The following is a 27,358-nucleotide window of genomic DNA, read 5'->3' as shown; positions in this document are numbered from 1 at the left end:
AACAAACCCTGACGGCCGAGTGCTCATCTTAGCTAGCTAGGTCTCAGGACCGAGCTAAGGACGGTAGTTACGGAGTAGCTTACAAACACGTTTAACTTACCGAAAAAGTGCAGCGGGGCCTCGGGTCCTTCTGTCGGGTAGTCCAGTTTACTGAAGAACACCTCAGGCTGTCAGGTTAAAACACTCGGTCGTGTCTTCGTAGCGTAAACGCTGGCCGTCCTCTCAGAGCCTACCTCTATCTGCTATTCCCGAACAGAGATACGCAAGTTTCTCCGTGACTGCAGCTGCCAGTCAATTCAATTCAATTCAATTTTATTTATATAGCGCCAAATCACAACAAAAGTCGTCTCAAGGCGCTTCATAGATACAGAGAAAAACCCAACAATCATATGACCCCCCTATGAGCAAGCACTTTGGCGACAGTGGGAAGGAAAAACTCCCTTTTAACAGGATGAAACCTCCGGCAGAACCAGGCTCAGGGAGGGGCGGCCATCTGCTGGTTGGGGTGAGAGAACGAAGACAGGATAAAAGACATGCTGTGGAAGAGAGACAGAGGTTAATAACAGATATGATTCAATGCAGAGAGGTCTGTTAACACATAGTGAGTGAGAAAGGTGACTGGAAAGGAAAAACTCAATGCATCATGGGAATCCCCCGGCAGCCTACATCTATTGCAGCATAACTAAGGGAGTATTCAGGGTCACCTGGTCCAGCCCTAACTATATGCTTTAGCAAAAAGGAAAGTTTGAAGCCTAATCTTAAAAGTAGAGATAGTGTCTGTCTCCCGAATCCAAACTGGAAGCTGGTTCCACAGAAGAGGGGCCTGAAAACTGAAGGCTCTCCCTCCCATTCTACTTTTAAATACTCTAGGAACAACAAGTAGGCTTGCAGAGCGAGAGCGAAGTGCTCTAATAGGGTGATATGGTACTACAAGGTCATTAAGATAAGATGGGGCCTGATTATTTAAGACCTTGTATGTGAGGAGCAGGATTTTGAATTCAATTCTGGATTTAACAGGAAGCCAATGAAGGGAAGCCAAAACAGGAGAAATCTGCTCTCTCTTTCTAGTCCCTGTCAGGACTCTTGCTGCAGCATTTTGGATTAGCTGAAGGCTTTTCAGCGAGTTTTTTGGACATCCTGATAATAATGAATTACAGTCGTCCAGCCTGGACGTAATAAATGCATGAACTAGTTTTTCAGCATCACTCTGAGTCAAAGCTGCTATGATGACGTTACACCCCATTTTAACATCACCGCTGTCGGAATTAGAATCAAACTTGGACATAAATCAGCGTGATGAGAACTATACCTCCAAAGGTTGGGTAGGCCAGAAGTAAACGGCTATGAAATGGGACGGTCTAGCCTTCAGATTAGCATCACCACTGTCTCGATGGAGTTTAATAAACTCAGCTGTCTGCTCCTTGCTATCTAAAATATAACAGGACACTGGAGTAAACTCTCGACCATCTCACACTTCTGCTTAATCAGTTTTCTGTTTGACGTTTATTCAGCTGTGTGAAAACCACCCGGGGGATTAATAAAGTGGCTTGCAAAAGTATTCGGTCCCCTTGAACTTTTCCCCATTTTGTCACATTACAGCCACAAACACGAATCATTTTTTATTGGACTTCCACGTGACAGACCAACACAAAGTGGTGCACACGTGAGAAGTGGAACGAAAATCATACATGATTCCAAACATTTTGTACAAATAAATAACTGCAAAGTGGGGTGTGTGTAATTATTCAGCCCCTGAGTCAATACTTTGTAGAACCAGCTTTTGCTGCAGTTACAGCTGCCAGTCTTTTAGGGTCTGTCTCTACCAGCTTTGCACATCTACAGACTGAAATCTTTCTGAAAACAGCTCCAGCTCAGTCAGAATAGATGGGCAGCGTTTGTGAACAGCAGTTTTCAGATCTTGCCACAGACTCCTGATTGGATTTAGATCTGGACTTTGACTGGGCCGTTCTAACACATGGATATGTTTTGTTTTAAACCACTCCATTGTTGCCCTGGCTTTATGTTTAGGGTCGTTGTCCTGCTGGAAGGTGAACCTCCGCCCCAGTCTCAAGTCTTTTGCAGACTCCAAGAGGGTTTCTTCCAAGATTGCCCTGTATTTGGCTCCATCCATCTTCCCATCAACTCTGACCAGCTTCCCTGTCCCTGCTGAAGAGAAGCACCCCCAGAGCATGATGCTGCCACCACCATATTTGACAGTGGGGATGGTGTGTTCAGAGTGATGTGCAGTGTTAGTTTTCCACACAGAGCATTTTGAACAAAAAGTTCCATTTTGGTCTCATCTGACCAGAGCAGCTTCTTCCACATGTTTGCTGTGTCCCCTACATGGCTTGTGGCAAACTACAAACAGGACTTCTTATGGTTTTCTGTTAACAATGGCTTTCTTCTTGCCACTCTTCCATAAAGGCCAACTTTGTGCAGTGCACGACTAATAGTTGTCCTATGGACAGATTCCCCCACCTGAGCTGTAGATCTCTGCAGCTCATCCAGAGTCACCATGGGCCTCTTGGCTGCATTTCTGATCAGCGCTCTCCTTGTTCGGCCTGTGAGTTTAGGTGGACAGCCTTGTCTTGGTAGGTTTACAGTTGTTCCATACTTCTTCCATTTCTGAATGATGGCTTGAACAGTAGTGATGTGACGTTCTGTATCGAGGCTTCGAAGCGTGTGTCGAGTAATGGAGGGGGCGTTTCCGCGAAGCGCGTATCGAGGCTTGCTTCATTTATGGGAGGAGCTGAAAATGATGACGTCCGAAGCCTCGCTGTCCGGCTGTACCACGTGACTGGTTCAGGAAGCGGTTCAAACTTTGCCGCGAGCTATGACAGCGATATAAACCCCTCAGACCCCATTCAAAATGTGGGCGTTTGATGGAGAGTTGCGGTTAGTGAGAGTTAGAGACAGTTTGGAAAAAAAAGAAATCGCCTACGACCTGCCACAGTGGAGAAACTGTTGTTTTTAAATAAAAACCAATGATGTGTCCCCTAAACACTAATCACTAGGGGTGCAACGATATTCGTATCGATATTGAACCGTTCGATACAGTGCTTTCGGTTCGGTACGCATATGTATCGAACAATACAAAATTTGTAATTTATTTTATCAACTTTCCTTCTGACGATGCTGTCTGTGTTGAGCGCTCAGTGAATCTGCGTTCGACTATTCCGCCTAGGCTGTACTGTCCAGCGCAGATCCACTGAGCGCTCAACACAGACAGCATCATCAGAAGGAAGAGCGCAGGGCAAGCTAGCGAGACAGAAGTTAAGCACTCCTTGCAACTTGGACCTCGCCCACCCTCATTCAGATCTGGCATTTGGAATTATTTTGGTTTTCATGTGACGTATGACCCTGAAGGTAAGCGAGTCATGGACTAAAGTAAAACAGTATGTTGGATGTGCCACGCAATGCTCAATTACATGGGTGGGAGCTAGTGTGTTAGCGCAGTTAGCTCGTTAACGTGTTGGCCGTCTAGCCCCATGCACGGGGCGATCGGCGGTAGCTCGTTAACGGAGATTTGCCGTGTTGTGGCGTTAAGGTCATTTCAACAAGATTAACCTGAAAGCACTAGTGGGAACACAACGAATATGACTGCACATTTACACCGACATTATCCTAGTGCAAAGACAAAGATGAGTGATTCCTCAATCAGATACAGGGCTCGCAATATCGCTAGCCCGACGTCCCGGGGCTAGCGATTTTTTCAGTCGGGGTACCAAAATCTATCTCTGCCCTGCCCGTCGGGCTATTGTAGGAAGGAAAAATATATGTCAATGCTTTTGCATTCTTTCGGAAATGTAGCTGGGTAATTATGTCATTGGCATCGGTGAGCCACTGTCAATATGTGACATATTGAAATCGCGTTTGAATTTGCGCTTGTTTTTTTGCTTTCACTTTGCAATCGTGCGAACTGTGTATAGAGAGCGACAGCACTGATTGGTGAGTGATGATAATTTGTGCACCAATTCCTCTGACATTGTCTTATTAATCGTTAGCTTACTATGCAAACATGACAAGTGAAATCTCCCGCAGCAAGCTTAAACATGTGAGAAGTTGATCGCGCAGAGAATCGCTGAGCTTATGTGAGTGCGTGTGTAAAAGCAGCAGAATATATATTTTAGTTCTGCTGAGCCAAATAAGACAGGTCAGGGTGAAGAAGTGACAGCCAAAGAAAAGCTTACCACAAAACGGAGAAGTTATGACAAATCAGACTATAAGGCAAAAAGAAAGTGCAGCTTTATGGTTTCATGGACAAAAGAATTTCTGTGGCTGCAATATGACGAGCTAAATAACCAGGGGTGCACATAAGTGGTGCGCATTCTCTGTCAAAATAAAAAACACGCACAAGGGTTAGGGTTAAATTTAAAAACTGTACTTTTGAGTTAAAATATATATTTATAATTTTAATAAATGACAAATTAAAAAGGCATGAACATTTTTTTGTATCGAAAAAATATCGAACCGTGACACCAAAGTATCGAACCGAACCGAACCGTGAATTTTGTGTATCGTTGCACCCCTACTAATCACTGTCCTTGCCTCAATGTTACAAAAGCACAACCACTGTCCACACCTCACCTCACAGTATATGATCATTTCCATTTTAGGCATTTCCAAATAATCATTTTCCATACTGCCAGCATAAATATACACAGTATACTGCCATCACTACAATATAGATGTTTTACACACTCCTTTTGTTGTTGACATTCACAGGCTGTGTGCAAAATGCCACACTCTTCAAATTCATGCCAACTAATATTTTTACGTCCAGTAGGTGTCCTGCTAGAGCAAATGAAGCTTCAAGAAGCTTCGCGTTGGGGTGAACCAATTGGATGAAAAGCTTCAGTGCTTCATGAGGCTTCATCTGCCCATCACTATTGAACAGTGCTCCGTGGGATGTTCAAGGCTTGGGAAATCTTTTTGTAGCCTAAGCCTGCTTTAAATTTCTCAATAACTTTATCCCTGACCTGTCTGCTGTGTTCTTTGGACTTCATGGTGTTGTTGCTCTCAATATTCTCTTAGACAACCTCTGAGGCCGTCGCAGAGCAGCTGTATTTGTACTGACATTAGATTACACCTGTGTCTGATGTGGGCCTGTCTGATCATTACTGTGTTTTCTTTGAAAGTAAAATCTCAGCCCACACAAATATATCAACAACAGTGATCACAAAACGGTGTATAACTGAACACAGTAGTGCAATTTTTAACCAGGTCTTCCCATTAACACCTGACCTGCCCAGAGGGTCAGTCAATGAGCTCGTCAATAGCTTCAATGCTAACATGTTAAATGTAATGGACACTATTGCTCCCATTAAGGTGAAGGTTATCTCTGGAAGGAAAAAGTCTCCATGGAGAAACTCCACACTGGTGAAAAAAGAAAAAAGAGAGTGTAGGAAAGCTGAGCGCAGATGGAGAAAAACAAACCTCCAGGTTCATTATGACATTTATAAAGAGAAACTTCACAATTATAATTTACAACTGAGGAATGCAAGGAGGTCCTACTTCTCTGACATCATCACTAAAAACAGCCATAATGCTCGGGTCTTATTTTCTACAGTTGACAGGCTAACAAACCCTTCTGTGTCAGTGGCAGCTGAACTTCATTCGACCATGGCCTGCAATGACTTTGCCAAATTCTTCACTGAAAAAATCCAAAAAATTAGACAAGCAATTGGTACATCAACAGCAGATCCAGGATATGTACTGTGTCCACCAAAAAACTGTTTAAACACCATGAAACAGTTTCAACCTATTAACAGCAAAGACCTGGAGGACATCTTAGGTAAACTGAACTCCTCCTCCTGCTGTTTAGATGTCCTGCCAACAAGTTTTTTCAAAAAGGTCTCAAAGACTTTAGAGTCAGACCTGTTACAGATCGTCAACTTTTCTTTATTATCAGGTGTGTTTCCAGAATCACTAAAAACTGCTGTAATCAAACCTATACTGAAAAAGGACAATCTTGACAAGACACAAATGAACAACTACAGGCCGATCTCAAATCTCCCGTTTTTAAGTAAGATCATTGAAAAAGCAGTTTCTCAACAGCTCAGCTACTTCTTAAAACAGAATAACTGCTACGATGCCTTCCAGTCAGGTTTTAGACAGAACCACAGCACTGAAACCGCTCTGACCAAAGTGTTTAATGACATATGTCTGAATACAGACAGTGGAAAAATGTCAGTCCTAGTTTTACTGGATCTCAGTGCAGCATTTGATACAGTTGACCACAACATATTACTCAAACAACTGGAGAACTGGACAGGTCTTTCAGGAACTGTACTAAACTGGTTCAAAACATACTTAGAAAACAGGAAATACTTTGTATCAATAGGTAACTTCACATCTGAGCAGACAAGTATCACATGTGGAGTTCCCCAAGGTTCCATCTTGGGACCCCTTCTGTTTAACATCTACATGCTCCCACTGGCACAGATTATAAACAACAACAAAATAAACTATCACAGCTATGCAGATGACACACAAATATATATCACAATGTCACCAGGAGACCGAGGCCCTGTACAGGCTCTTGGTAAATGCATTGAGGAAATCAATGACTGGTTGTGCCACAATTTTCTCCAGCTAAACAAAAACAAAACTGAGGTAATAGTCTTTGGCGCCAAAGAAAAATGATTACAGGTCACCAGAGAACTTCAATCTATACATCTAAAAACCACAAACCAGGCGAGAAATGTGGGTGTAGTGATGGATGCAGACCTAAACTTAGAAAAACACATTAAGACAATAACAAAGTCAGCTTACTATCACCTCAAGAATATATCAAGGATAAAAGATCTGATGTCTCAACAGGACCTGGAAAAACTAGTCCATGCATTCATCTTTAGTAGGCTTGATTACTGTAACAGCATCTTTACAGGTCTACCTAAAAAATCAGTCAGACAACTACAGCTCATTCAGAACTCTGCTGCTCGAGTCCTCACTAAGACCAAAAAAGTGGACCACATCAGTCCAGCTCTGAGGTCTTTACACTGGCTGCCTGTCCGTCAGAGGATAGACTTTAAAGTTCTGATGCTGGCCTATAAAGCTCTGAATGGTTTAGGACCAAAATACATCAATGACCTCCTGACCCAGTATGAACCATCCAGATCCCTCAGGTCATCTGGATCCGGTCTTTTATCAGTTCCCAGAGTCAGAACCAGACACGGAGAAGCTGCATTCAGCTTTTATGCTCCTTATATCTGGAACAAACTCCCAGAAAGCCTCAGATCAGCTGAAACACTCAGTTTATTTAAATCCAGGTTGAAGACTCACCTGTTCTCAGCTGCATTTGAATAAAGCACCAAATCCACACTTTAAGCTTAAATTTCAAAACTTACATTTAACTACTGATTTTATCTACTGTTCTGATTTTATCTGTTTTGATTTTATATACTGTTTTGTTTGTTTGTTTGTTTGTTTGTTTGTTAATTAGTTAGTTAGTTTATTTGCTTGTTTTAATCAATTTTAAATCATGCTTTTTATTTGTTCTTGTTTCTAATGTCTCTGTAAAGCACTTTGAATCACCTTGTTGTTGAATTGTGCTATACAAATAAACTTGCCTTGCCTTGCCTTACACACAGGTGCACTCTATTTAGTCATTAGCACTCATCAGGCAACGTCTATGGGCAACTGACTGCACTCAGACCAAAGGGGGCTGAATAATTACACACACCCCACTTTGCAGTTATTTATTTGTAAAAAATGTTTGGAGTCATGTATGATTTTCATTCCACTTCTCATGTGTACACCAGTTTGTGTTGGTCTTTCACGTGGAATTCCAATAAAATTGATTCATGTTTGTGGCTGTAACGTGACAAAATGTGGGAAAGTTCAAGGGGACCGAATACTTTTGCCACTGTAAAGGTTTATTTTGTCTAATCTAATCTAATAACTTTAATCTCAGCCAAACTGATTTACTCAGGAACAAATAAAACACTGAAAAAAGTCAAACAATAACATTTTTAGGTTGTCTAAGTCACTTATATATTACGTTTAACCTGAGTAGCGAAAGACCGCGGTGATCTGAACATGATGTGCCGGGAGTTTGCTGTTCTCGGCGGCTCTACTGACCCTCGAGCTCTCGGCTAGCTATCGAGCTGGTGGGTAACAGACGTCTCAGAAACGTCGGAGCACTTTTGCAAATATGCGATATCTTGATAAACTGAGCAGATATTTAAAGTTTACACAGCTACATTCTCACCTGAAAATATGTTAAAAGTTTATTTTGTGACCCAGAAAGAGTAATAAGAGTAATATTGAAAACTTAATAGCGACCGCCATTGCCGGAAAGTGGAATTGGATGGGCCACGCTATGAATTCTGGGATATGGTGGGCCACGAAGGACACACCCGACCCATCCTTTAATTTTGGGGAAAAAGAGGACGCATTGGTCGGCTGCATTCAGAGGAGTCTATGAATTTGGACAGCCTTCATCGTGTCGCTGTGACGTAATCGGTCTACAAATGCATCCTCAGGAGGATGCAGCCCATGAATTTGGACACCCCCTATGTTTACTACTGCATAGACACATTGAATTTCCAACACAAGGAAACTACTTTTTGGATAATGTTTTCACCACCAAGAGATTACAAAGCCCCCCACCCACTTTGGTGCCTCTGATCACATCACTGTTATGCTAATGCCAGCATACAGGCCCCTGGTCAAAGTCACTAAACCAGTTCGTAAGCAGGTACGTGTGTGGCCAGAAGGACCTGCAATACTGCTTTTCCACCACAGACTGGGAGATCCTTAAACAGGCCGCCACACATGACAACACCACAGACCTGCAGGAATATACAGAAACTGTCATTGGCTACATCTCAAAAGGCATCGATGAGGTCATAGAGACCACTGTCCAGGCCAATCAGAAACCATGGCTCACAGGTGAGGTCTACAGGCTCCTGAGGGTGAGAAATGCAGCCTTGAAAGCTGGGGATGAGGTGAGCCTAACAACAGCAAGGGCAAACCTGTCACATGCATCAGAGAGGTGGAAATGCAGTGCTCCAGGAGGATTTTGCAAAGCTTCAGTGACAGCAGAGATACTCAGAGGCTGTGGCAAGGGATACAGACCATCACAGACTACAAGCCCACTCCTCAGACCGCTGTCGGGTCCACCACATTACCGTAAGAGCTAAGTGAAATTTTCTCTTGCTTTGAGACACAGAACGACACCCCAGCACAGAAGACTCCACCCCCCAACGATCGGGTGGTGACACTATCAACATGCTTGTCAGGACCTGCTGCCATCAGGGAGGAGACTGAAGAGCCTCCGGGCCAGAACCAGGAGACTGAGAGACAGCTTCATCCAGGTTGTCAGGATGCTGAATTCACTCCCTGCTCTCACACACCAACTCCAGACCTGCATTCATCTTTTCCCTCTGAACCCCCCAAACATACAAACCCTGAGCCACCACCATTGCCCTTTCACTGACTGCCCTACTCCACCATTTGACCCTCTCATAAGAGGTGAAACATCTTCAAGGAAACTTAAAGAAGACGCTTTTCTTTCCAAGCTCCTTAGACTACGGTGACCTGGATGTCTGAGAACCTCCACAGACTGATTTTACAAGAACAACTTGTGTCAAAAAATCCCTAGCAGTGCCTCTCTGTCACATACACAAATCACTAGAGTTACAAATTTAATAACTTAAAAAACCTCAGAAAAACAGAACTGAGCAAAACAAACAAACAAACAAACAAACAAACAAACAAACAAACAAACCAGAGACCTGGGGCCCGTTCTTCGTACGTCGCTTACTACATCCAAGATCAAATGACACATCCAAGACCAAATCATCGCGCTAACGGTGAGCTCGCTAATCCGGTTCTCCGAACACACCTGCTGTTGACGATTAGTACAGCTGGATGAAGTAATGTGAGATCACTGGGTGTCGTAAAAGGGGCTACACATCGATAGCAGAAACATTGATCGGCAACCCTCTGATTGGTCGGCGGAAATGTCGAAGGAGCGCGCTCGGTATTTTTCGGCAGCAGAGCAAGAACTCTTGAGTGAGGGATTTCAGGAGTTTCAGAGTTTAATCAGTTGTAGCCACAGCTGCCCTGGGGCAGACTGACAGAAGCCAGGCTGCCATATCGCGCCATCGGCCCCTCTGGCCAACACCAGTAGGCGGTAGGGTAGATTTATTATATTACACTATATTATCCAATATTATATTACATTATATTATATTATATTACATTATATCCCCTTTCACATTAGAGCCACAACAGGACCCACTAGAACATGGGAACAAGTAAAAGTGAAATATAAGAATATTCTACAGAATGGTAATATTTATCACTTATATTGCTTTTAGTCTCTTGGAAAGAGACCCTGGAATAATCTGTTTGTTCATAACAGCAACCAAGAAAAGGGCAGAGCAACAAAAGACAGGTGGTGGTCCTGCACCCCCTCGTCAACAAGTTGGTTAAGTAAATAATACCCTCACGGGAATATCGATATCTCTCTATGAGCACACTGTCACGCTGAGCTAAAGGATCCTGTCTGTCCCGCAATATACGCTGGATTCTGAGGACTCTCCTTATCAATCTTGCACCTTCCGCAATGGGTGGCTCGCGTATACGGACAGCACATGGCTGCGACAGACTTCCCAAATCCACCTTCGCTTTTATAGCCGTGGTCTCTCATCTTGATTACACAAAGTAATTTGCAATTACTACTCTGAAATATGAATTACATCTAAAATAATCACATACATGTAATAGAATGTTAATAGTACATTTCCCTTTTTTAGGAAATGACCTGTATGTATCTGTGTGAAATCAATAAACAAACAAAGGGTTGCCGATCAATGTTTCTACTATCGATGCGTAGCCCCTGTTAAGCCACCCAGTGATCTCACATTACTTCATCCAGCTATACTAATCGTCAACAACAGGTGTGTTCGGAGTACCGGAATAGCAAGCTCAAAGTTGGCGCGATGATTTGATCTTGGATGTAGTAAGCGAGGTACGAAGAACGGACCCCAGGTAAGAACATTGTTGAGGTTTAAATTTATAATCTTAAATACTTATATGCTGATTATATTGCTTTATAAGAAAGGCCCAAATCTGAGTACACTCTGTGCCGACAGGACTGACAGGAAATTACATGCTTTTGCAGGCGAAAAGTGAAACTAAGCAGAGTGTTTGGTCGAAACTTAAAGTGTGTGTGATGTCTATATAAATGACTAGGCTTCCTGTTTTGTACTTCAGACCTGGGGTTGTGTGTTCAGGTCTCCATATCCGGATATGTAAAATAAAGATAATTTTTTAAAGTAAAAAGACCACTTTTGAGCCGTGTCTTTTTGGCCGTAAAGAATACCAAAGGACCGGAATTTAATAACATTGAAAGCAAACAATAAATGAGCAAAGTAGTGCATGATAAATATAGATGACAAATACAAAGTGCAATATAGAAACACTGGGTAAAAAGAAATGAACAATTAAAAAGGAGGATAAAAGATGTGAGCAGTAGTTAAACAGTAGAAATAAATATATAATAAACAAACAAAAATAGATAATAAATGAAAGCCAGGTCTGAAAGGTGAGTTTGGCTTTAAAAGCATGAAAACACACTGCTGTCTTCAGGAAGGCTGCTCCAGTAACAGAAAGTCATCTACATGTGGGTTTAGTTCTGACTTTAGGGACAAGTAAAAAAATAAAATAAAATAAAAACATCTGTCCAGACAACCTGACAGTCAAAAATATAAACTCAGGAACTTAAAAGGAAAATTGTGCTGACTTTGAACGTCCGCATCAAGATAAACTTACAGATTTAAGAGTCAAAAAGTGTCAAAAAGTCTGTATCCTTACCCGAGAGTTTCAAGTTTACAGTCAGGACTCTTTAGTCCAACACACAGCAAATCCAATTTTGAATCCTGCAGGTAGTTCGAGCTCAGCTCCAGCTCTCTCAGATGATTGGATGGGGAGCTGAGAATTTCAGACAAAGCTTCAAAGCTTCTTTTTGAGAGTTTACAATCTCTCAGCCTGAGGAAGAATAACAATGGAGACATATTCTTTTATTCATCTAGCATTATTAAACATATTTGTTCATAGATTCACTTACAGCACTTTCTTGGATGCTTTGACCACTGGCAGCAGCTTCAAAAATGCCTTCTCTGAACGGGAGTATTTCTCCAGGTCGAACTCATCCAGATCTGATGACAGTAAGATGAAGACCAGAGCCGACCACTGAGCAGGAGACAGTTGATCTGTGGAGAGACGTCCTGATCTCAGGGACTGTTGGATCTCCTCCACTAGAGAACGATCATCCAGTTCATTCAGACAGTGGAACAGGTTGATGCTTTTCTCTGCAGACAGTTTCCCACTGAGCTTCTTCTTGATGTACTGGACTGTTTCCTGATTGGTCTGTGAGCTACTTCCTGTCTCTGTCAGCATGCATAGAAGATCCTGATTGGTCTGCAGTGAAAGACCCAGGAGGAAGCGGAGGAACAAGTCCAGGTGTCCATTTGGACTCTCTAAGGCTTTGTCCACAGCACTCTGGTAGAAGTCTTTTACAGTAAGTGTTTTCTGGAAGATTTTAAAGCGAGGAGATTGTTTCTTAAGCAGGTTGACTCCAGAGTTGATGAAGGTCAGATAGACATGAAGAGCAGCAAAGAACTCCTGAATGCTCAGATGGACGAAACAGTAAACGACACCGGTGAACATGTGGCACTCATCAGCTTTAAAGATCTGTGTGAACACTCCTGAGTACACTGAGGCTGCTCTGATATCGATGCCACACTCTGTCAGGTCTGATTTATAGAAGATCAGGTTTCCTTTCTGCAGCTGATCAAAGGCCAGTTTTCCCAGAGACTCAATGATCTTCCTGCATGAATCTGTCTCAGCTCCTCCATCATACTTGATGTCCTTCGTTTGTAGGTGAAATAGCACAAGGCGTAGGTAGAGCTCTGTGAGAGTCTTAGGCAGATCTTGACTCTCTTTGTTCTTCATGACAAACTCCAGAACTGTAGCAGTGATCCAGCAGAAGACTGGGATGTGGCACATGATGTGGAGGCTTCGTGATGTCTTGATGTGGGAGATGATGCTGCTGGCCTGCTCCGAATCTCCGAATCTCTTCCTGAAGTACTCCTCCTTCTGTGGGTCAGTGAACCCTCTGACTTCTGTCACCATGTCAACAATGTCACAAAGGATCTTATTGGCTGCTGCAGGTCGTGTGGTTATCCAGAGGCGAGCAGAGGGAAGCAGTTTCCCCCTGATGAGGTTTATCAGCAGCACATCCACTGAGGTGGACTTTCTAGGGTCAGTCAGGATTGCAGTTTTGTGGAAGTCCAGAGGAGGTCGACACTCATCCAGACCATCAAAGATGAACACAACCTGGAAGTCTTCAAAGATGTAGATTCCTGCTTCTTTGGTTTCAGTAAAGATGTGATGAACAAGTTCCACCAAGCTGAACTTTTCCTCTTTCAGCACATTCAGCTCTCTGAAAGTGAATGGAAACATGAACTGGATGTCCTGGTTGGCTTTGTCTTCAGCCCAGTCCAGAGTGAACTTCTGTGTTAGGACTGTTTTCCCAATGCCAGCCACTCCCATTGTCAGCACTGTTCTGATTGGTTTATCTCTTCCAGGTGGGAGTTTAAAGATGTCTTCTTGTCTGATGGTTGTTTCTGGTCTGTCTGGTTTCCTGGATGCTGTTTCAATCTGTCTGACCTCATGTTCATCATTGACCTCTGCAGTCCCTCCCCCTGTGATATAGAGCTCTGTGTAGATCTGACTCAGGGGGGTCGGGTTTTCTGTTGTAGAAATCCCCTCGAGCACACACTGGAACTTCTGCTTCAGGTCTGACTTGAGTTTGAGCTGACACTCAGTGAGAATCTCTGCATGAATAAACAGCAAATGACACAAATGAGAAAACTGCATTCTGGTTACTGTGGTTATGTGTTCAGTTCACTGGACTCTTGGTGTCATGATCCGAGTGAGTCTGAGTAACTTTCCACAGCATCAGCTCTCCTCGCCTGGGTGGAGCCCTCCTCACTCCTCCGTGCTCCTCACCTGTTGCCAATTACTCCGGCAGTATCTATGAGCAGCACTCACAATGAACCTTCTCCAGATTGTCTGCTTACCACAGTCAGTTCTCTGCCTCACATTTTGTCTTGTGCTCCTCAGCTTGTTTCGCGTAACCCTCCTTTCCTGTTCCCTAGTCGGCACCTGGATACATCTTCCAACTCTCGCCATAAGTCACGCCTCAGGATTCTGCCCTGCCACTGCTGGGAAAACTCACTCTTGCAAACTGCCATCCTCAGCTGCCTGCCTCCCTGTGCACCCACATCTCACTCTGTACCCAGATTTAATTCATCTCCTCCTCCAGCTGATCTCCACCTGCAGCCACGTAACACCTCTTAGTTTTTAAATCTTGGACTCATTCACTACACTGTGGACCACTCTGATTATTATCTCCTTTGTTCCAGTGATCCTGGATAGTTTCTATTCGCCCGTTTCTGCCCCTGTTGTTCCTTTGACCTGCCTCAGTTTATGTTCTGGCCTCAGCTCTGCACTTCTCATAATACCTCGCTTGCTGTTGAATTTAGCCGTGATTCAGCTTTCTCCGTCAAGAAATCTAGTAAAATACATTTCTGTTAAAAGTCACTCAGCCTCCGTTTTTTGGTTCTGTGCTTGACTCCATTCCTTTTCATGAGCCATTGAGCCCTGACACTTGGGTTATAACTGAGGGCAGGTTTTATAGAGACACATTTGATTTAATTGTGTTTATTTATACAGCACCAAATCAATACTAGCAACATTTCACATATTACATAAACAACACTATGGAGCCAGTGATGAATAAATATGTAGAATAAATGAAAGAATTTCAAGTATAAAAGTTTTTTTTTAATTCCTCCAAATAACAACAACAGTCACCCCAATGTGCTTTATATTGTAAGATAAAGAACCTACAATAATACAACTGAAAAAAAAAAAATATATATCTTTTTGGGTCCTGAAAACTGAAGGCTCTGCCTTCCATTCTACTTTTAAATACTCTGTGAACAACAAGTAGGCCTGCAGAGCGAGAGCGAAGTGCTCTAATAGGGGGATATGGTACTACAAGGTCATTAAGATAAGATGGGGCCTGATTATTTAAGACCTTGTATGTGAGGAGCAGGATTTTGAATTCAATTCTGGATTTAACAGGAAGTCGATACAGGAGAAATCTGCTCTCTCTTTCTAGTCCCTGTCAGGACTCTTGCTGCAGCATTTTGGATTAACTGAAGCCTTTTCAGCGAGTTTTTAGGACTTGCTGATAATAATGAATTACAGTCATCCAGCCTTGACGTAATAAATGCATAAACTTGTCACGGCTGGGGCAGCAGTCGTGCGGTGGAGTTAAATGAGGACCCAAGTTGCAGACAGTGGTGGAGATGCGAGTGAGGTTTTATTTACAGTGAACAAACCAAGGTGAGGGCAGAACTAAACATAAACCTAAACTGGAAAAACTACAGTGGCTTGCAAAAGTATTCGGCCCCCTTGAACTTTTCCACATTTTGTCACATTACAGCCACAAACATGAATCAATGTTAGTGGAATTCCAGGTGAAAGACCAACACAAAGTGGTGCACACGTGAGAAGTGGAACGAAAATCATACATGATTCCAAACATTTTGTACAAATAAATAACTGCAAAGTGGGGTGTGTGTAATTATTCAGCCCCTGAGTCAATACTTTGTAGAACCAGCTTTTGCTGCAGTTCCAGCTGCCAGTCTTTTAGGGTCTGTCTCTACCAGCTTTGCACATCTACAGACTGAAATTCTTGCCCATTCTTCTTTGCAAAACAGCTCCAGCTCAGGCAGATTAGATGGGCAGCGTTTGTGAACAGCAGTTTTCAGATCTTGCCACAGATTCTGGATTGGATTTAGATCTGGACTTTGACTGGGCCGTTCTAACACATGGACATGTTTTGTTTTAAACCATTCCATTGTTGCCCTGGCTTTATGTTCAGGGTCGTTGTCCTGCTGGAAGGGGAACCTCCGCCCCAGTCTCAAGACTTTTGCAGACTCCAAGAGGTTTTCTTCCAAGATTGCCCTGTATTTGGCTCCATCCATCTTCCCATCAACTCTGACCAGCTTCCCTGTCCCTGCTGAAGAGAAGCACCCCCAGAGCATGATGCTGCCACCACCATATTTGACAGTGGGGATGGTGTGTTCAGAGTCATGTGCACTGTTAGTTTTCCACCACACATAGCGTTTTGCATTTTGAACAATAAGTTCCATTTTGGTCTCATCTGACCAGAGCACCTTCTTCCACATGTTTGCTGTGTCCCCCACATGGCTTGTGGCAAACTGCAAACGGCACTTCTTATGGTTTTCTGTTAACAATGGCTTTCTTCTTGCCACTCTTCCATAAAGGCCAACTTTGTGCAGTGCACGACTAATAATTCCCCCACCTGAGCTGTAGATCTCTGCAGCTCGTCCAGAGTCACCATGGGCCTCTTGGCTGCATTTCGGATCAGCGCTCTCCTTGTTCGGCCTTGTTCGATTACACACAGGTGCACTCTATTTAGTCATTAGCACTCATCAGGCAACGTCTATGTGCAACTGACTGCACTCAAACCAAAGGGGGCTGAATAATTACGCACACCCCACTTTGCATTTATTTATTTGTAAAAAATGTTTGGAGTCATGTATGATTCTCATTCCACTTCTCACGTGTACACCGCTTTGTGTTGGTCTTTCACCTGGAATTCAAATAAAACTGATTCATGTTTGTGGCTGTAATGTGACAAAATGTGGAAAAGTTCAAGTGGGCCGAATACTTTTGCCACTGTAACAGACAAACCTGAAAACATAAGGACAGCGGGGAATACACAGAGATGACACAAAGAAGGCTGGATAGAGAGACGAGTAGTAACACTGATTAACACAGTAATGCAGACGACACAACGAGGAACACAGGCAGACACATACTATAAATACACACAAGGTAATGAGGGAATGACACACAGGAGGGGAGCACAGCTGATCCTAATTCACAAGACGAGACACAAACCTTCAAAGTAAAACAGGAAACAGACTGTTTTACAACACAAACTCGGGGACACGAACAGAACACAGAGGAAAGACACAGGTAGAGATCAACCTAAGAACTAATACAAAATCAGAATTAACACAAAGTACACAAGGTGATACCAAAAATGAAACAAAACGCTGAACGACCCAGGACCATGACAGAACTAGTTTTTCAGCGTCACTCTGAGACAGGATATTTCTAACTTTAGAGATGTTGCACAAATGGAAGAAAGCAGTCTTGCATATTTGTTTAATATGTGCGTTGAAGGACATGTCCTGGTCAAAAATTACTCCAAGGTTCCTCACAGTGTTACTGGAGGCCAAGGTAATGCCATCCAGAGTAAGAATCTGCTTAGATACCATATTTCTAAGATTTTCAGGGCCGAGTACAATAACCTCAGTTTGATCTGAATTAAGAAGCAGAAAGTTAGCGGCCATCCAGGTCTTTATGTCTTTAAGACATTCCTGCAGTTTAACTAATTGGTGTGTGTTATCTGACTTCATGGACAGATGGAGCTGGGTATCATCAGCATAGCAGTGTAAATGTATGCTATGTCTTCTAATGATGCTGCCTAAGGGAAGCTTGGTAATGGGAGCGTTGCCAGCAGAAGGCTGAAGTGGAATCTCCCAGAAAGCTGCAGAAGAAAAAACATGAGCTGAAATGGTGGATTTCAGTCAAATAAGGAGAACTGTGGCTTTCCTCCAACCTTTGACCAATCACCTTAGTGTCCTGTTTATCAACCATAATAAAAAGCATTTACTGTGTGGGCATTTTTTTGTTTGGGTCTCCAAACAGCAGAAAGAAATGGCAGCCATTTTTTTTAACTTTACCTTCAACTGGTAAATAGATTTAAGAAAAAGCACTTTGATCATATTTGTGACGTGTCCCAAACTGTTGTTGTCGCCTCATTTATGTTGATAAAACAGCTCTAAAACCAATCTGACAATATAAATCTGTAAAATGGGCAGAAAACCTGCTGCTGGTCCCATTTTAATCAAACCAACCCAAAGAGCAGATATTCATGTGTGTACACAGGAGGTTATTTGTGCAGATGCATAAAACATAAACTGTTGGCTTTCTGCAGTCTCTCACTCCTGAAAGTGTTGGCAAGTGTTTTGGATTTATTATTTATATAGATTTTAATGGCATCTGTGTAATGTTAACTAAGGTTTTTATTGTTTATGTATTTTTTGTTTAGTCATTCCCTGACTTACCTGTGGGTTCTGGGATGGTTTTATTTAAATTCTCCAACAGATCATTCTTGTTTATCCTCCCCAAAAGATTTTTAGCAACTTCAAAAGTGTTGATAGAGTAGGTATCAAACATCAGATCCACTATGTTCGTCCTCTCTGCATTCTCCAGTTTACTCACTGGGATTGCTGGTAAACCTTCTACAGACCCGTTCTTCAGATGCCACTTAAATTTTTCAAAGTCATCACGTTCCAAATCCTCCAAAGTCCCCAGAAGGATTTCTTTAGGTGTCGTCATCTTTTACCCTGTAAGGACCCGATAAACAAAGACTGTAACAACAGCTGGAGAGGTAATTGTCTGATTTATCATAATTTAACTTGATTCTAACAGCAGTTCATCACAATAAATTTCTAAGGCTCAGAATGCAACAAAATTGCACATGAAGAAGCACATAGAGAAGTATCCAAGTAACACTTTGCTACAATATAAAACAAACTATTATAAATAAAGAAAATATATAAACTAAATATATACACTACCCGTCAAACGTTTTAGAACAGCCCAATTTTTCCAGTGTTTTTGTCACGGTTTGCGAGCCGTGTGTAAATTATCAAAGGACCCTTTATGCAGGCAGCTCAGATGCAAGTGAGTTTATTCATCACATGGTGATACAAACAGAAATGGCGAAGGTGAGCATGGAAACTAAGCAAAAATCTAAAAACTAATAGTACACGAATATGAAGAAGTACACGAAGGGAAGACGAAAACACGGAACACAAGGGGTGGGAGCAAAGCACCACAACACATCACTATAGGGCTTCGGAGCGTGATGTCACGGGGGTGGGCGTGGAAAGGATTTTGGCCCGATTCACCATTTTGGGGGTCTAAGCTAGGAGCGATAGCATAGCCATGGTTCGTACTTGCTGTGTGCTCGGCTGCAATCTTACGACCGGCACGGGAATAAGGTTGGATTGTCTTTTTATGCTTTCCCAACCTGGAAGCGACATGAGGCAGCTCGTGTATCGATGTTACCAAACGAAGGCGTCTAGCCTGGATAGCAGCTGTGAGATGAGCTGACGTGCAGCTCTCTTCCATCTCCAAATATCTGTTGGTGCTCCAGACATTTTCATTCCGGTAAGTTCTAAATATGTTCATATCTCTCTTTATAGCCTATTAGTTTCATTTTCGATGCGCTCTGAGCTCATAGCAAATTAGAACAAACATCCTACTGAGTGATTTTGCAGAACTACCGTCTATTTATAGAGTTGCTAATTATTTGGCATTATTGCAGCAAACCAGCCGATGAAATGGATGAAACATCGTGACTGAGTTCCAGCGCTACACGAGGGACCTGCTTCAAACAAACCACCATGCCAATCAGATTACTTCTTCCATGTGAGGGTGAAGAGGTGACCCTTCTGGATAAGATGGTGAAGGTTTGCTGCGTTTGGTGAACAGTGTGATAATAAAACCAGAGAAGAATGAAACCTGCTCCTGTTAAATGTTCTTAAGTCTTGTGCTGTTATTTTTTCAAAAGATACAGTAAATAAAGTAATGTTAGTAGTGGGTGATATCATGTAAACACTCATGATTTGGTGTAAACATTTTGTCATTTGTAAACTGTAAATGACATGGATTCTACACTGTTACTGATGTGATGTTCTATAAAGTGGTTTTAAAAAAAAAAAAAAAAGGCAAAATAATTTAGTTTCTTTATTCAACTTTTGAACAGTGGGACTCAGTCAGTACATATTCAGTAAATGCAAATTATTTACACAGCAGTGCACTACAGGCATACATCTAGACCCCTAGATAAAACATGATGGCATTATAGCAGTGACAACTCCTCCACAGTAGCAGGTGGGGTTTTTCTTTTTTGAGGACGGCTCCTTTTACCTGTCACTACAGATGGTCTGTGTATGTTTTGATCAAGAGCCTTTTTTTGGGCAGCTGAAGAGAAGTCGTCTATCTTATGGCCAACCTCTGGGTGTATCTTGGTATTATTACCAGGCAAAACCCAGTATGCAGGTTCATCTGTAACAGTCCTTGTGCCACAGATCAACACTGTTCCGTCTACTTTAGACAGAAGAGCAGCGACGTGGGTGCAGGTCTCTGCGACTCCGGCCATACAGGTGCAGCGGGCGGCTTCAACCTTCCCTGTGATGCTCACAGTGACCCATGGCTGCAATGCTGGTTCATTCAGTCTTAGAGTGCAGCACCTGAAACACACACAGACAAAGTTCATTTAAAGACAAGAACTATGAGCCAAGGCCGACACAAATGTGTTTAATCTACTTTATCATAAATGTAACAAAGTGTCAAGAAAGTTAGCACATACATGTAATTTTTCATTTCTTTATGTGTCCATCTATAGAACGCTGCATGTTATAGTCTAAATCTGTCTGTTCTGTCAGAAACCTGCCTGCAGAAAATGAACCTAAAGTATGTAATGCAAGGATGTCATCACTTTAGAGATGGAGAAAGCATAAAGTGACAATTATGAATCACTTAATATGTTAAGGAGATTCTGCAGGTCATTAATCAAAGTATAAAACTAAAATAAAATGTATTTTTAGTGACACAAGATACAAATATGGAAGCAAGATGTATAATTAGAATTATTTATAATAAACATTAATAAATCATTGCAATTTCTTTAACCATAGAGAATAACTAAATCCTTCAGGACAGTGTCTCATCAATGCACTGAACTCACTATGTTATCCACCTAACAGTCTCCACATGTTCTCACTGTAATTTCCCCTCATGAATGAATTTATGCTGCAGTAATCTGAATGTTTGCAGGGAAATCAAACGCATTTCACTCGCTGTACTCGAGCTGACTTACCTTTGATTGAATGACGACTTGTACGCGCTGACTCCACAGATAAGGTATGAAATATATCAGGCTACGTCAATAGCGGTTGGTCTTCAGGGTTTCTACTCCACGGCCGTATTTCATACGGGTCCACATTTCCAATGCACGCTATTTTCTGCAAGTACCGCCGCTTCGCCTCTGGACGCAATCGGTCTCTATACAGTCCATTCTCTTTTAAGCTGCTTTTAAGCATCTTGTAATCGTCGTTCCAACACAGTGTGTTTGATTTGATTCGTAGACCCCGAAAATGCCGCCGCGCTCCCACAATGCATTGCGGCGTGACGTCAACTCCGAAATAGTAGTGATGGGTCCAGCAACACTGATGCACCGACGCTTGTATCAAGCTCACAGAGCGAAACCTGTATCGGTGCGTGTGTCGCTTTAAGAAAAAGTCACGTGATCGATACAGCTGCTGTATCGCTCATTACCAACGCGCTAAACTGTGTTTAAAAGGTACCGCATCTGCATCTGTCAATGGGATGAGTCGCCACCAAAAAACCCCCCAAAAAACCAAAATTACTCTCGCAAAGATAAAAAAAAAAAAAAAAAAAACATCTCTCCATAACAAAATTGAGCTTGAAAGAAAAAAAAATGTTTCTGCTGTGTGGGATCATTTTGATCTTTTAACTGCAAATAAGGGAATAGTTTGTCTGTCTTTGTTTCAGTGTAATCTATCAGAATAGGAAAAACAGCAATGTGACTTGCAGTGTAAATTATTTATTTTCTATTCTGCTGAGCTTTGTTACACAATCAAAAGCACCTCCTCAGTGTTCAGGCATTACAGAACCAAACATGAAAATGAGGAGACAAACACACCGAGAATGAACACAGGTCGGCCTATATTGACACTGAACTGCTTTATCGTCATTTTTTAATTAACATGCGTTTTATTATTTTGAAATCAAGCACCTAGGAAGTCTGTTCTGGACCATGCAGTCCTGAGTTTTATTATAACGGACTGCCAACCCCTTAGTATTGTGGAGAGTGTCGGAGAGAAACATTCCAAGATCAGAGGATCCTTTAACGTACTGGGGGAACAGGAAGACATCTTATCTGAACCTTTTCCACCTGGCTTTACAGTTTTTGTGTACCCCAGCTTCATCTGTGCCTCTGAATTTTCCAAAGCTGGGGAAATGCACCTTAGAACACACATGCATCAACACTACAATGAGCGGGCGGAGGGAGGTTTTGGAGTCTTCTCACACCCCCGTTCTCTGCGACAGGCACGTGCAGAGGGGGGGGGGCTAGAGGGGCTTGAGCACCCGCCCCTTTCCTGATGGGTGCCCAAGGTGCCCTTTTGTTGAGGCAACTTTTTAAAAAGTATTATTTTTTTTTAATGTGTGCGTGCGTGCGGAGTCCTGTCTGTGCCCTTCAACAATAATATTTAACTATTAATCACAGTTTTGCTAAATAAAAGGATCTGGCTTGCATCAGTCACATGATCACATTTAACCAATGATCGCCCTCGACGGCAGAACGCGCTGGTTACGAGCCGGGAACGAGCTCACAAAGAGCACGCGCATTTTTTGCGGTCCGGAGCTGTAAGAGAAACACAAGTTAACTCAGAGACACAGACTGATGCGACAAACCCAGTAAGTAGGTGTACAGCGTACACTGTAGTGTGTAGCACACAGGAGTATTAGCTTATTACGTACACGTTGGTAAGTTGTCTTGTGGCAATTTGACGAACTGAAACAAACGAGCGTGCTGTGTGTGCAACAGCGTGACAAACATTACCTGTCCTTTTATTAACTGCACATGTAGTGCTGGTCACAGCTGCTGGCTACCTGTGTAAGGCTGTCATGGGTCTGTAGCTCTGTCACCGTTTTAGTGAACATATTTAGTTTTAAAGTAAGTTACAGAGCATTTCCTGCCCTTCTGGGGGGATTATATTTCACTAAAAAACGATCTAATATACATGTCCACATAATTATGCATTATTATAATTATAATATATTAAAAACACGCTGTATTTTAAAGAACATACATTAAGATGCAGATTATATTAGATTTATATTTTAAATAAGACAAAATTTGGATTTTACAGCAGTAAAATGATTGTATCTCTATACATGTAATAAGCTTTGCCCTGCACAGAGTGGATAGTGAAACAAATGGAATCATCATAAATACATTATTTCATATTTATTACTTCCCCCTCCTCATTGCTTTATTATTGTAGCTCTAGTAATAAATAATAATGTAAGGATTCTGGATCAGCACCATGATGCCCATAGTATATACAGTATTCTGAAGAAGGTCTAAAATGTCAGTGTGTTGCACCAAAATATTTAAGTAATTATCAGTTTTAGTTCTTAGAGTGTACCTCAAAGCACACTGTGTTCTGTTGATCTTATGTGCTGCACAATAATGTTTAATATTTAGTATTTACTGTTATATTACTATATATCATTGTGATGTTGTTTATTGTATTGCTCTCGTTTTCTTCTGCTTGTTTTCTTTTTTCTTTCTCAACAGGTGATCCAGGTGATTGATGTATGTGTGTGTGTGTATATATATATATATATATATTTTTTTTGTCTGCTTATTTAGTTGGTTTTTGTTTTTTTGCCCTTTATCCCTGTCCCAGGACACAGCTGGGAGTGATTGACAAGATGAGACAGAGGAAACGCAAACTAAACACACTGACATGAGACACGGACCTTCACCACAAAGCAGTAAATACATAGACTGAGGCTACGTCCACACGTACACGGGTATTTTTGAGAACGGAGATTTTCCGTTTTTGTTTTCAAAAATAATCCCGTCCACACGTAAAGGCAGAAATGAAGGAAAACACTGCTAGGAACATGCCAAAGCAACAGGTGGAGATATATTCCTAACCGTGCAGAAATGCTGGCCAATCAGAAGTCTAGAAGCCTCGGTGGGAAAAAGTAAACAAAGCTGGGGCATAGAAGGAGAACCAAGTCGTATGTGTGGAGGGACAGTAACTGTGTGTATATGTAATCATTTAAACACTGCAGAAAGTACAATTAACACTAATAGTATAATAATAGTACCTGAATTGTACGGAGCCCCTCTGATGACATGGTCCAAAAATAAATAAATTGTGGCCACAAAATACCCTCGAAATACTATTTTCGAGAGCACGAAATGGGTATAACGTGGCAACGAATTACGCATTTGTGGCAACATCATATTGATACAATTCCTGGACAGCTGCGTAGAGACACAAGCATGAGAGTAGGCTAAACCTATACACCGTGGACAGAGACGGTATGAGTGAGTTTTATTTTAGGCTGGGAATGAGCTACAATGCATTTTGAAAAGCCTGCAATGCAAGGAACCATTATTACGGAGAGACATTTAAACAGGATACTGAGAGCCCAGTTGCTTTACAGGGCCTGGACGCCGGGATAGATTTTATTGTCAACCAACTGCAAGGGCCTGGGAAGGATCACGGTTATTGGTCAAGTGTTTCGTGCCCACAAATTAGCATTTCGTGCGCACGAAGTAGTATTTTGTGGCCACAATTGATTTATTTTTTGGACCATGTCATCAGAGGGGCTCCGAAGAATTGGGATACAGCCTCTGAGATAGAAAGTGTGCGACCGTGAACTCGACTCTCTTTATGACACATACACACACAGACACACACACAGACACTTGTTTTCAGATTTTAGTGAGGACACCAAAAAGCCTCAAAAATATCCTCAAACTCGTGAGGACGGCCATTTTGTGGGACTCTATTAGCCCACATAGTAGCATACCAACTCTTTGTCCTCACAAACATGTCTAAACAGGTACACACACACACACACACACAGACACACACACAAACAGGTTTGTCAGGTTCCTCGGCTCGTTCTCTGCGTTCAGTCCATTGAAGGTGATTATTGAGCCAATCACAGCTACAGAGCTCACTGTGACTCTTCTTCTCTCTACAGTCACACAAACAAACACACTCAGAGACTCTGACAGCAAAACTACAACAATGTGGTGTTAACACTCACCCTGCCTCAGCTCCACCGTCCTCCTGCTGCTCTGACGGAGGCTCAGCTGTTTCTCTTCCTGTTCCCACCTGCTCGGGTGGCTCCTCCCCTCTGCAGTTACAGGAAATCAGGTGTGTGTGTCTCTTGTTGAGACTGGTTCTTCCTGCTCTCTATCATCACATTGGGTGTTTCCAAATTCAGGGAGAGGATGCTTCGAATGCCACATTTGTAGGAAATTGTATCACATGGACGCGACGAAGGCTGTTCAAATTTGAAGTCTTCCAAATGCGTCCTTCATTTCCCTGAATTTGAAGGATGGGTCAGGTGTGTCCTTTGTGGCCCAACATATCCCAGGATTCATTGCGGGCCATACAGGAGATATTTTTCTGATAATGATAGTGATAGAAGTGGGAGTTAATGCAGGAGACGAACACTTTCAAATGTAAGTATATGAAAATCTGGTGGTGCAAAAGTTTTTATAGCGGGTGTGTTGTTAGGCTCTGGGCATCTGCATAGACATGTTCTTTTTTTGAGAATGTGAGGACAAACTTGAAAGAGAGACACTGTGAGAGTGGACACATCCACACTGCTGCTGCATCTGTGCTCACCACGATGGCCTCCTTCAGAGAGATGGAGGACTCACTCTGTCTTCTGGCTGATGTAAGTGTTCAGCTTTGAACAGCTGTCGTTCCAGCTGCTTTTAACTTTGTAGTTTCACATTTGTACAGACTTTATATTTTTTATAGACGTGTCATAAACCAGTCCTTAAATCATTTTCATTATCACAGATACAGTCTACACTCTGCATCATGAGCTGGTCAATATCGCAAAAGTTGTAATTCGTTTCATGTTTCATGTAAACTGCTCTGAGGTCACAGTGACACCAGCAGATGTAGTTACAGCCTCTCTGTCCCCACCATCCCGGCCCACGTAGACCGCAAAGGCCGGGTCCTCCGAAGGATGCAGCCGACGAATTGGAACACAGCTCATGTCTGACAGCAGTTTGAAGAGGAAATGGATTCTGTTCTGTTCTTCACTCATCACCTACCTGACAGCTGACACCTCACACCTGTTTCTCAGCTGCAGGTCAGACAGAAGGACACACAGAGGATGGAGGGAAGGAGGATGGATCTGCTAGTCTGAAAGTTGGTATGTCAGTTTCTGGTCAAGTTTTTGTTCAACAGGAAACATAAACAGAAGCAGGATTCATACCAGCCTCCACTTGAACAGCAGCCTGCTTAAACTGTCTGCGTGTCTCTAGCTGATCTCTGTCTCCTGCTGATGTCACAACGTCTCCGTTTTATTTGAACACTGGAGGTGAAGATGGCAGATTGTTGGCTAAAATGGATGTCTGTGGCATCCTGCATTTAATGTTCAGCATCTTTGTGAAAAACCCTTTAAAAGTTGTTTAACATGTCCAAAAATCCAAAACTGTTACAGATTACAAAGATGTTGTTTCTATGGGCTCAGGCTGTACTTGCTAGTTCACATTTCGGTAGTAATGTTGATGATGAGGATCATTATTTGTCATTGCTTTAGTTTTTATTCCACTGTTTCAAGGACATGCACTTAGTAGGGACAGCGGACTGGACAGGTCTTCAGTCTGTCTCGCTCTAAGACAGCTGGGTTAGGCTCCAGCGCCCCCGCGACCCTGAAAAGGATCAGCAGAAGTGGATGGATGGAGGGTCAGTTTGTCAACATTAGAAAAACAAACATACTACCTGCCTTAAATGTGAAATGGACGGGCTTTATGTTTGCTCGTTGTTTGCTAAAGAGACTTTTCTGCAGCATTTCTCTCCCGACTTCTTTGTAGCACCTTTCACTGTCACACATTTGATCTTTACAGCAGGGCTGTGCCATATCATATACCATACTATAGAATTTTGACATAGTAGCTATATAATGTTACTCCTACTTTATAGATCTCCATCACCCGATCCTCCGAAAACCTCTTGGAGTTGGCAGCACTCGACTGAGCCATTTTGTGCAGAAGAAGATTAAAATGATGCTTTAAACTCCAGATGTTATCTGAGCTCAGATCCTAAAGCCAGACCTCTGCATCTTCATTCTTGTGGAAAAGCAGAGCAGATGTTGTTTTCAGGAGGATGCTGCTATAATGGCTTTAGTTCCTTGCAGGTAATTATGACGACAGCAGAAGCAGCAGGAACAACAAACAGCCCAAACTAACAGACAAACTATTAATGAAAGTCCAACCCAATCTCCTCCATCCCCGTATCCTCCACTATTTGCATCTTCATCTGTGAAACCTGCAGAGCAGAAACAGTGTGTGGACAAAGTT

The 27,358-nt window shown here is 42.4% G+C and overlaps 2 protein-coding genes across 4 annotated transcripts in view; both read right to left on the bottom strand.

The window, feature by feature from the left end:
• Positions 1–27,358, bottom strand: part of LOC147300756 (ribonuclease inhibitor-like) — a 92,063-nt gene that overhangs the window by 10,853 nt on the left and 53,852 nt on the right. The gene's annotated exons all lie outside the window — the stretch shown is intronic.
• LOC147300758 (NLR family CARD domain-containing protein 3-like) lies at positions 12,076–18,525 on the bottom strand. The gene is made up of 2 exons (XM_086284822.1): positions 18,252–18,525; positions 12,076–13,850 (listed from the first exon to the last, which is right to left on the bottom strand). Exons 1-2 carry the CDS (start codon positions 18,523–18,525, stop codon positions 12,076–12,078), a joined length of 2,049 nt encoding a protein of 682 aa, XP_086140948.1.

Source organism: Aulonocara sp. 'chitande type north' Nkhata Bay, unplaced genomic scaffold, assembly GCF_057382095.1.
Source record: "Aulonocara sp. 'chitande type north' Nkhata Bay isolate Kocher_YH1m ecotype deep benthic unplaced genomic scaffold, A_spYH_male_GT1.1 unmapped_scaffold_2, whole genome shotgun sequence".
Lineage (NCBI taxonomy): Eukaryota > Metazoa > Chordata > Actinopteri > Cichliformes > Cichlidae > Aulonocara > Aulonocara sp. 'chitande type north' Nkhata Bay.
Note: the sequence above shows the minus strand (reverse complement) of the source record. Positions and strands in the feature narration are given on the sequence as shown.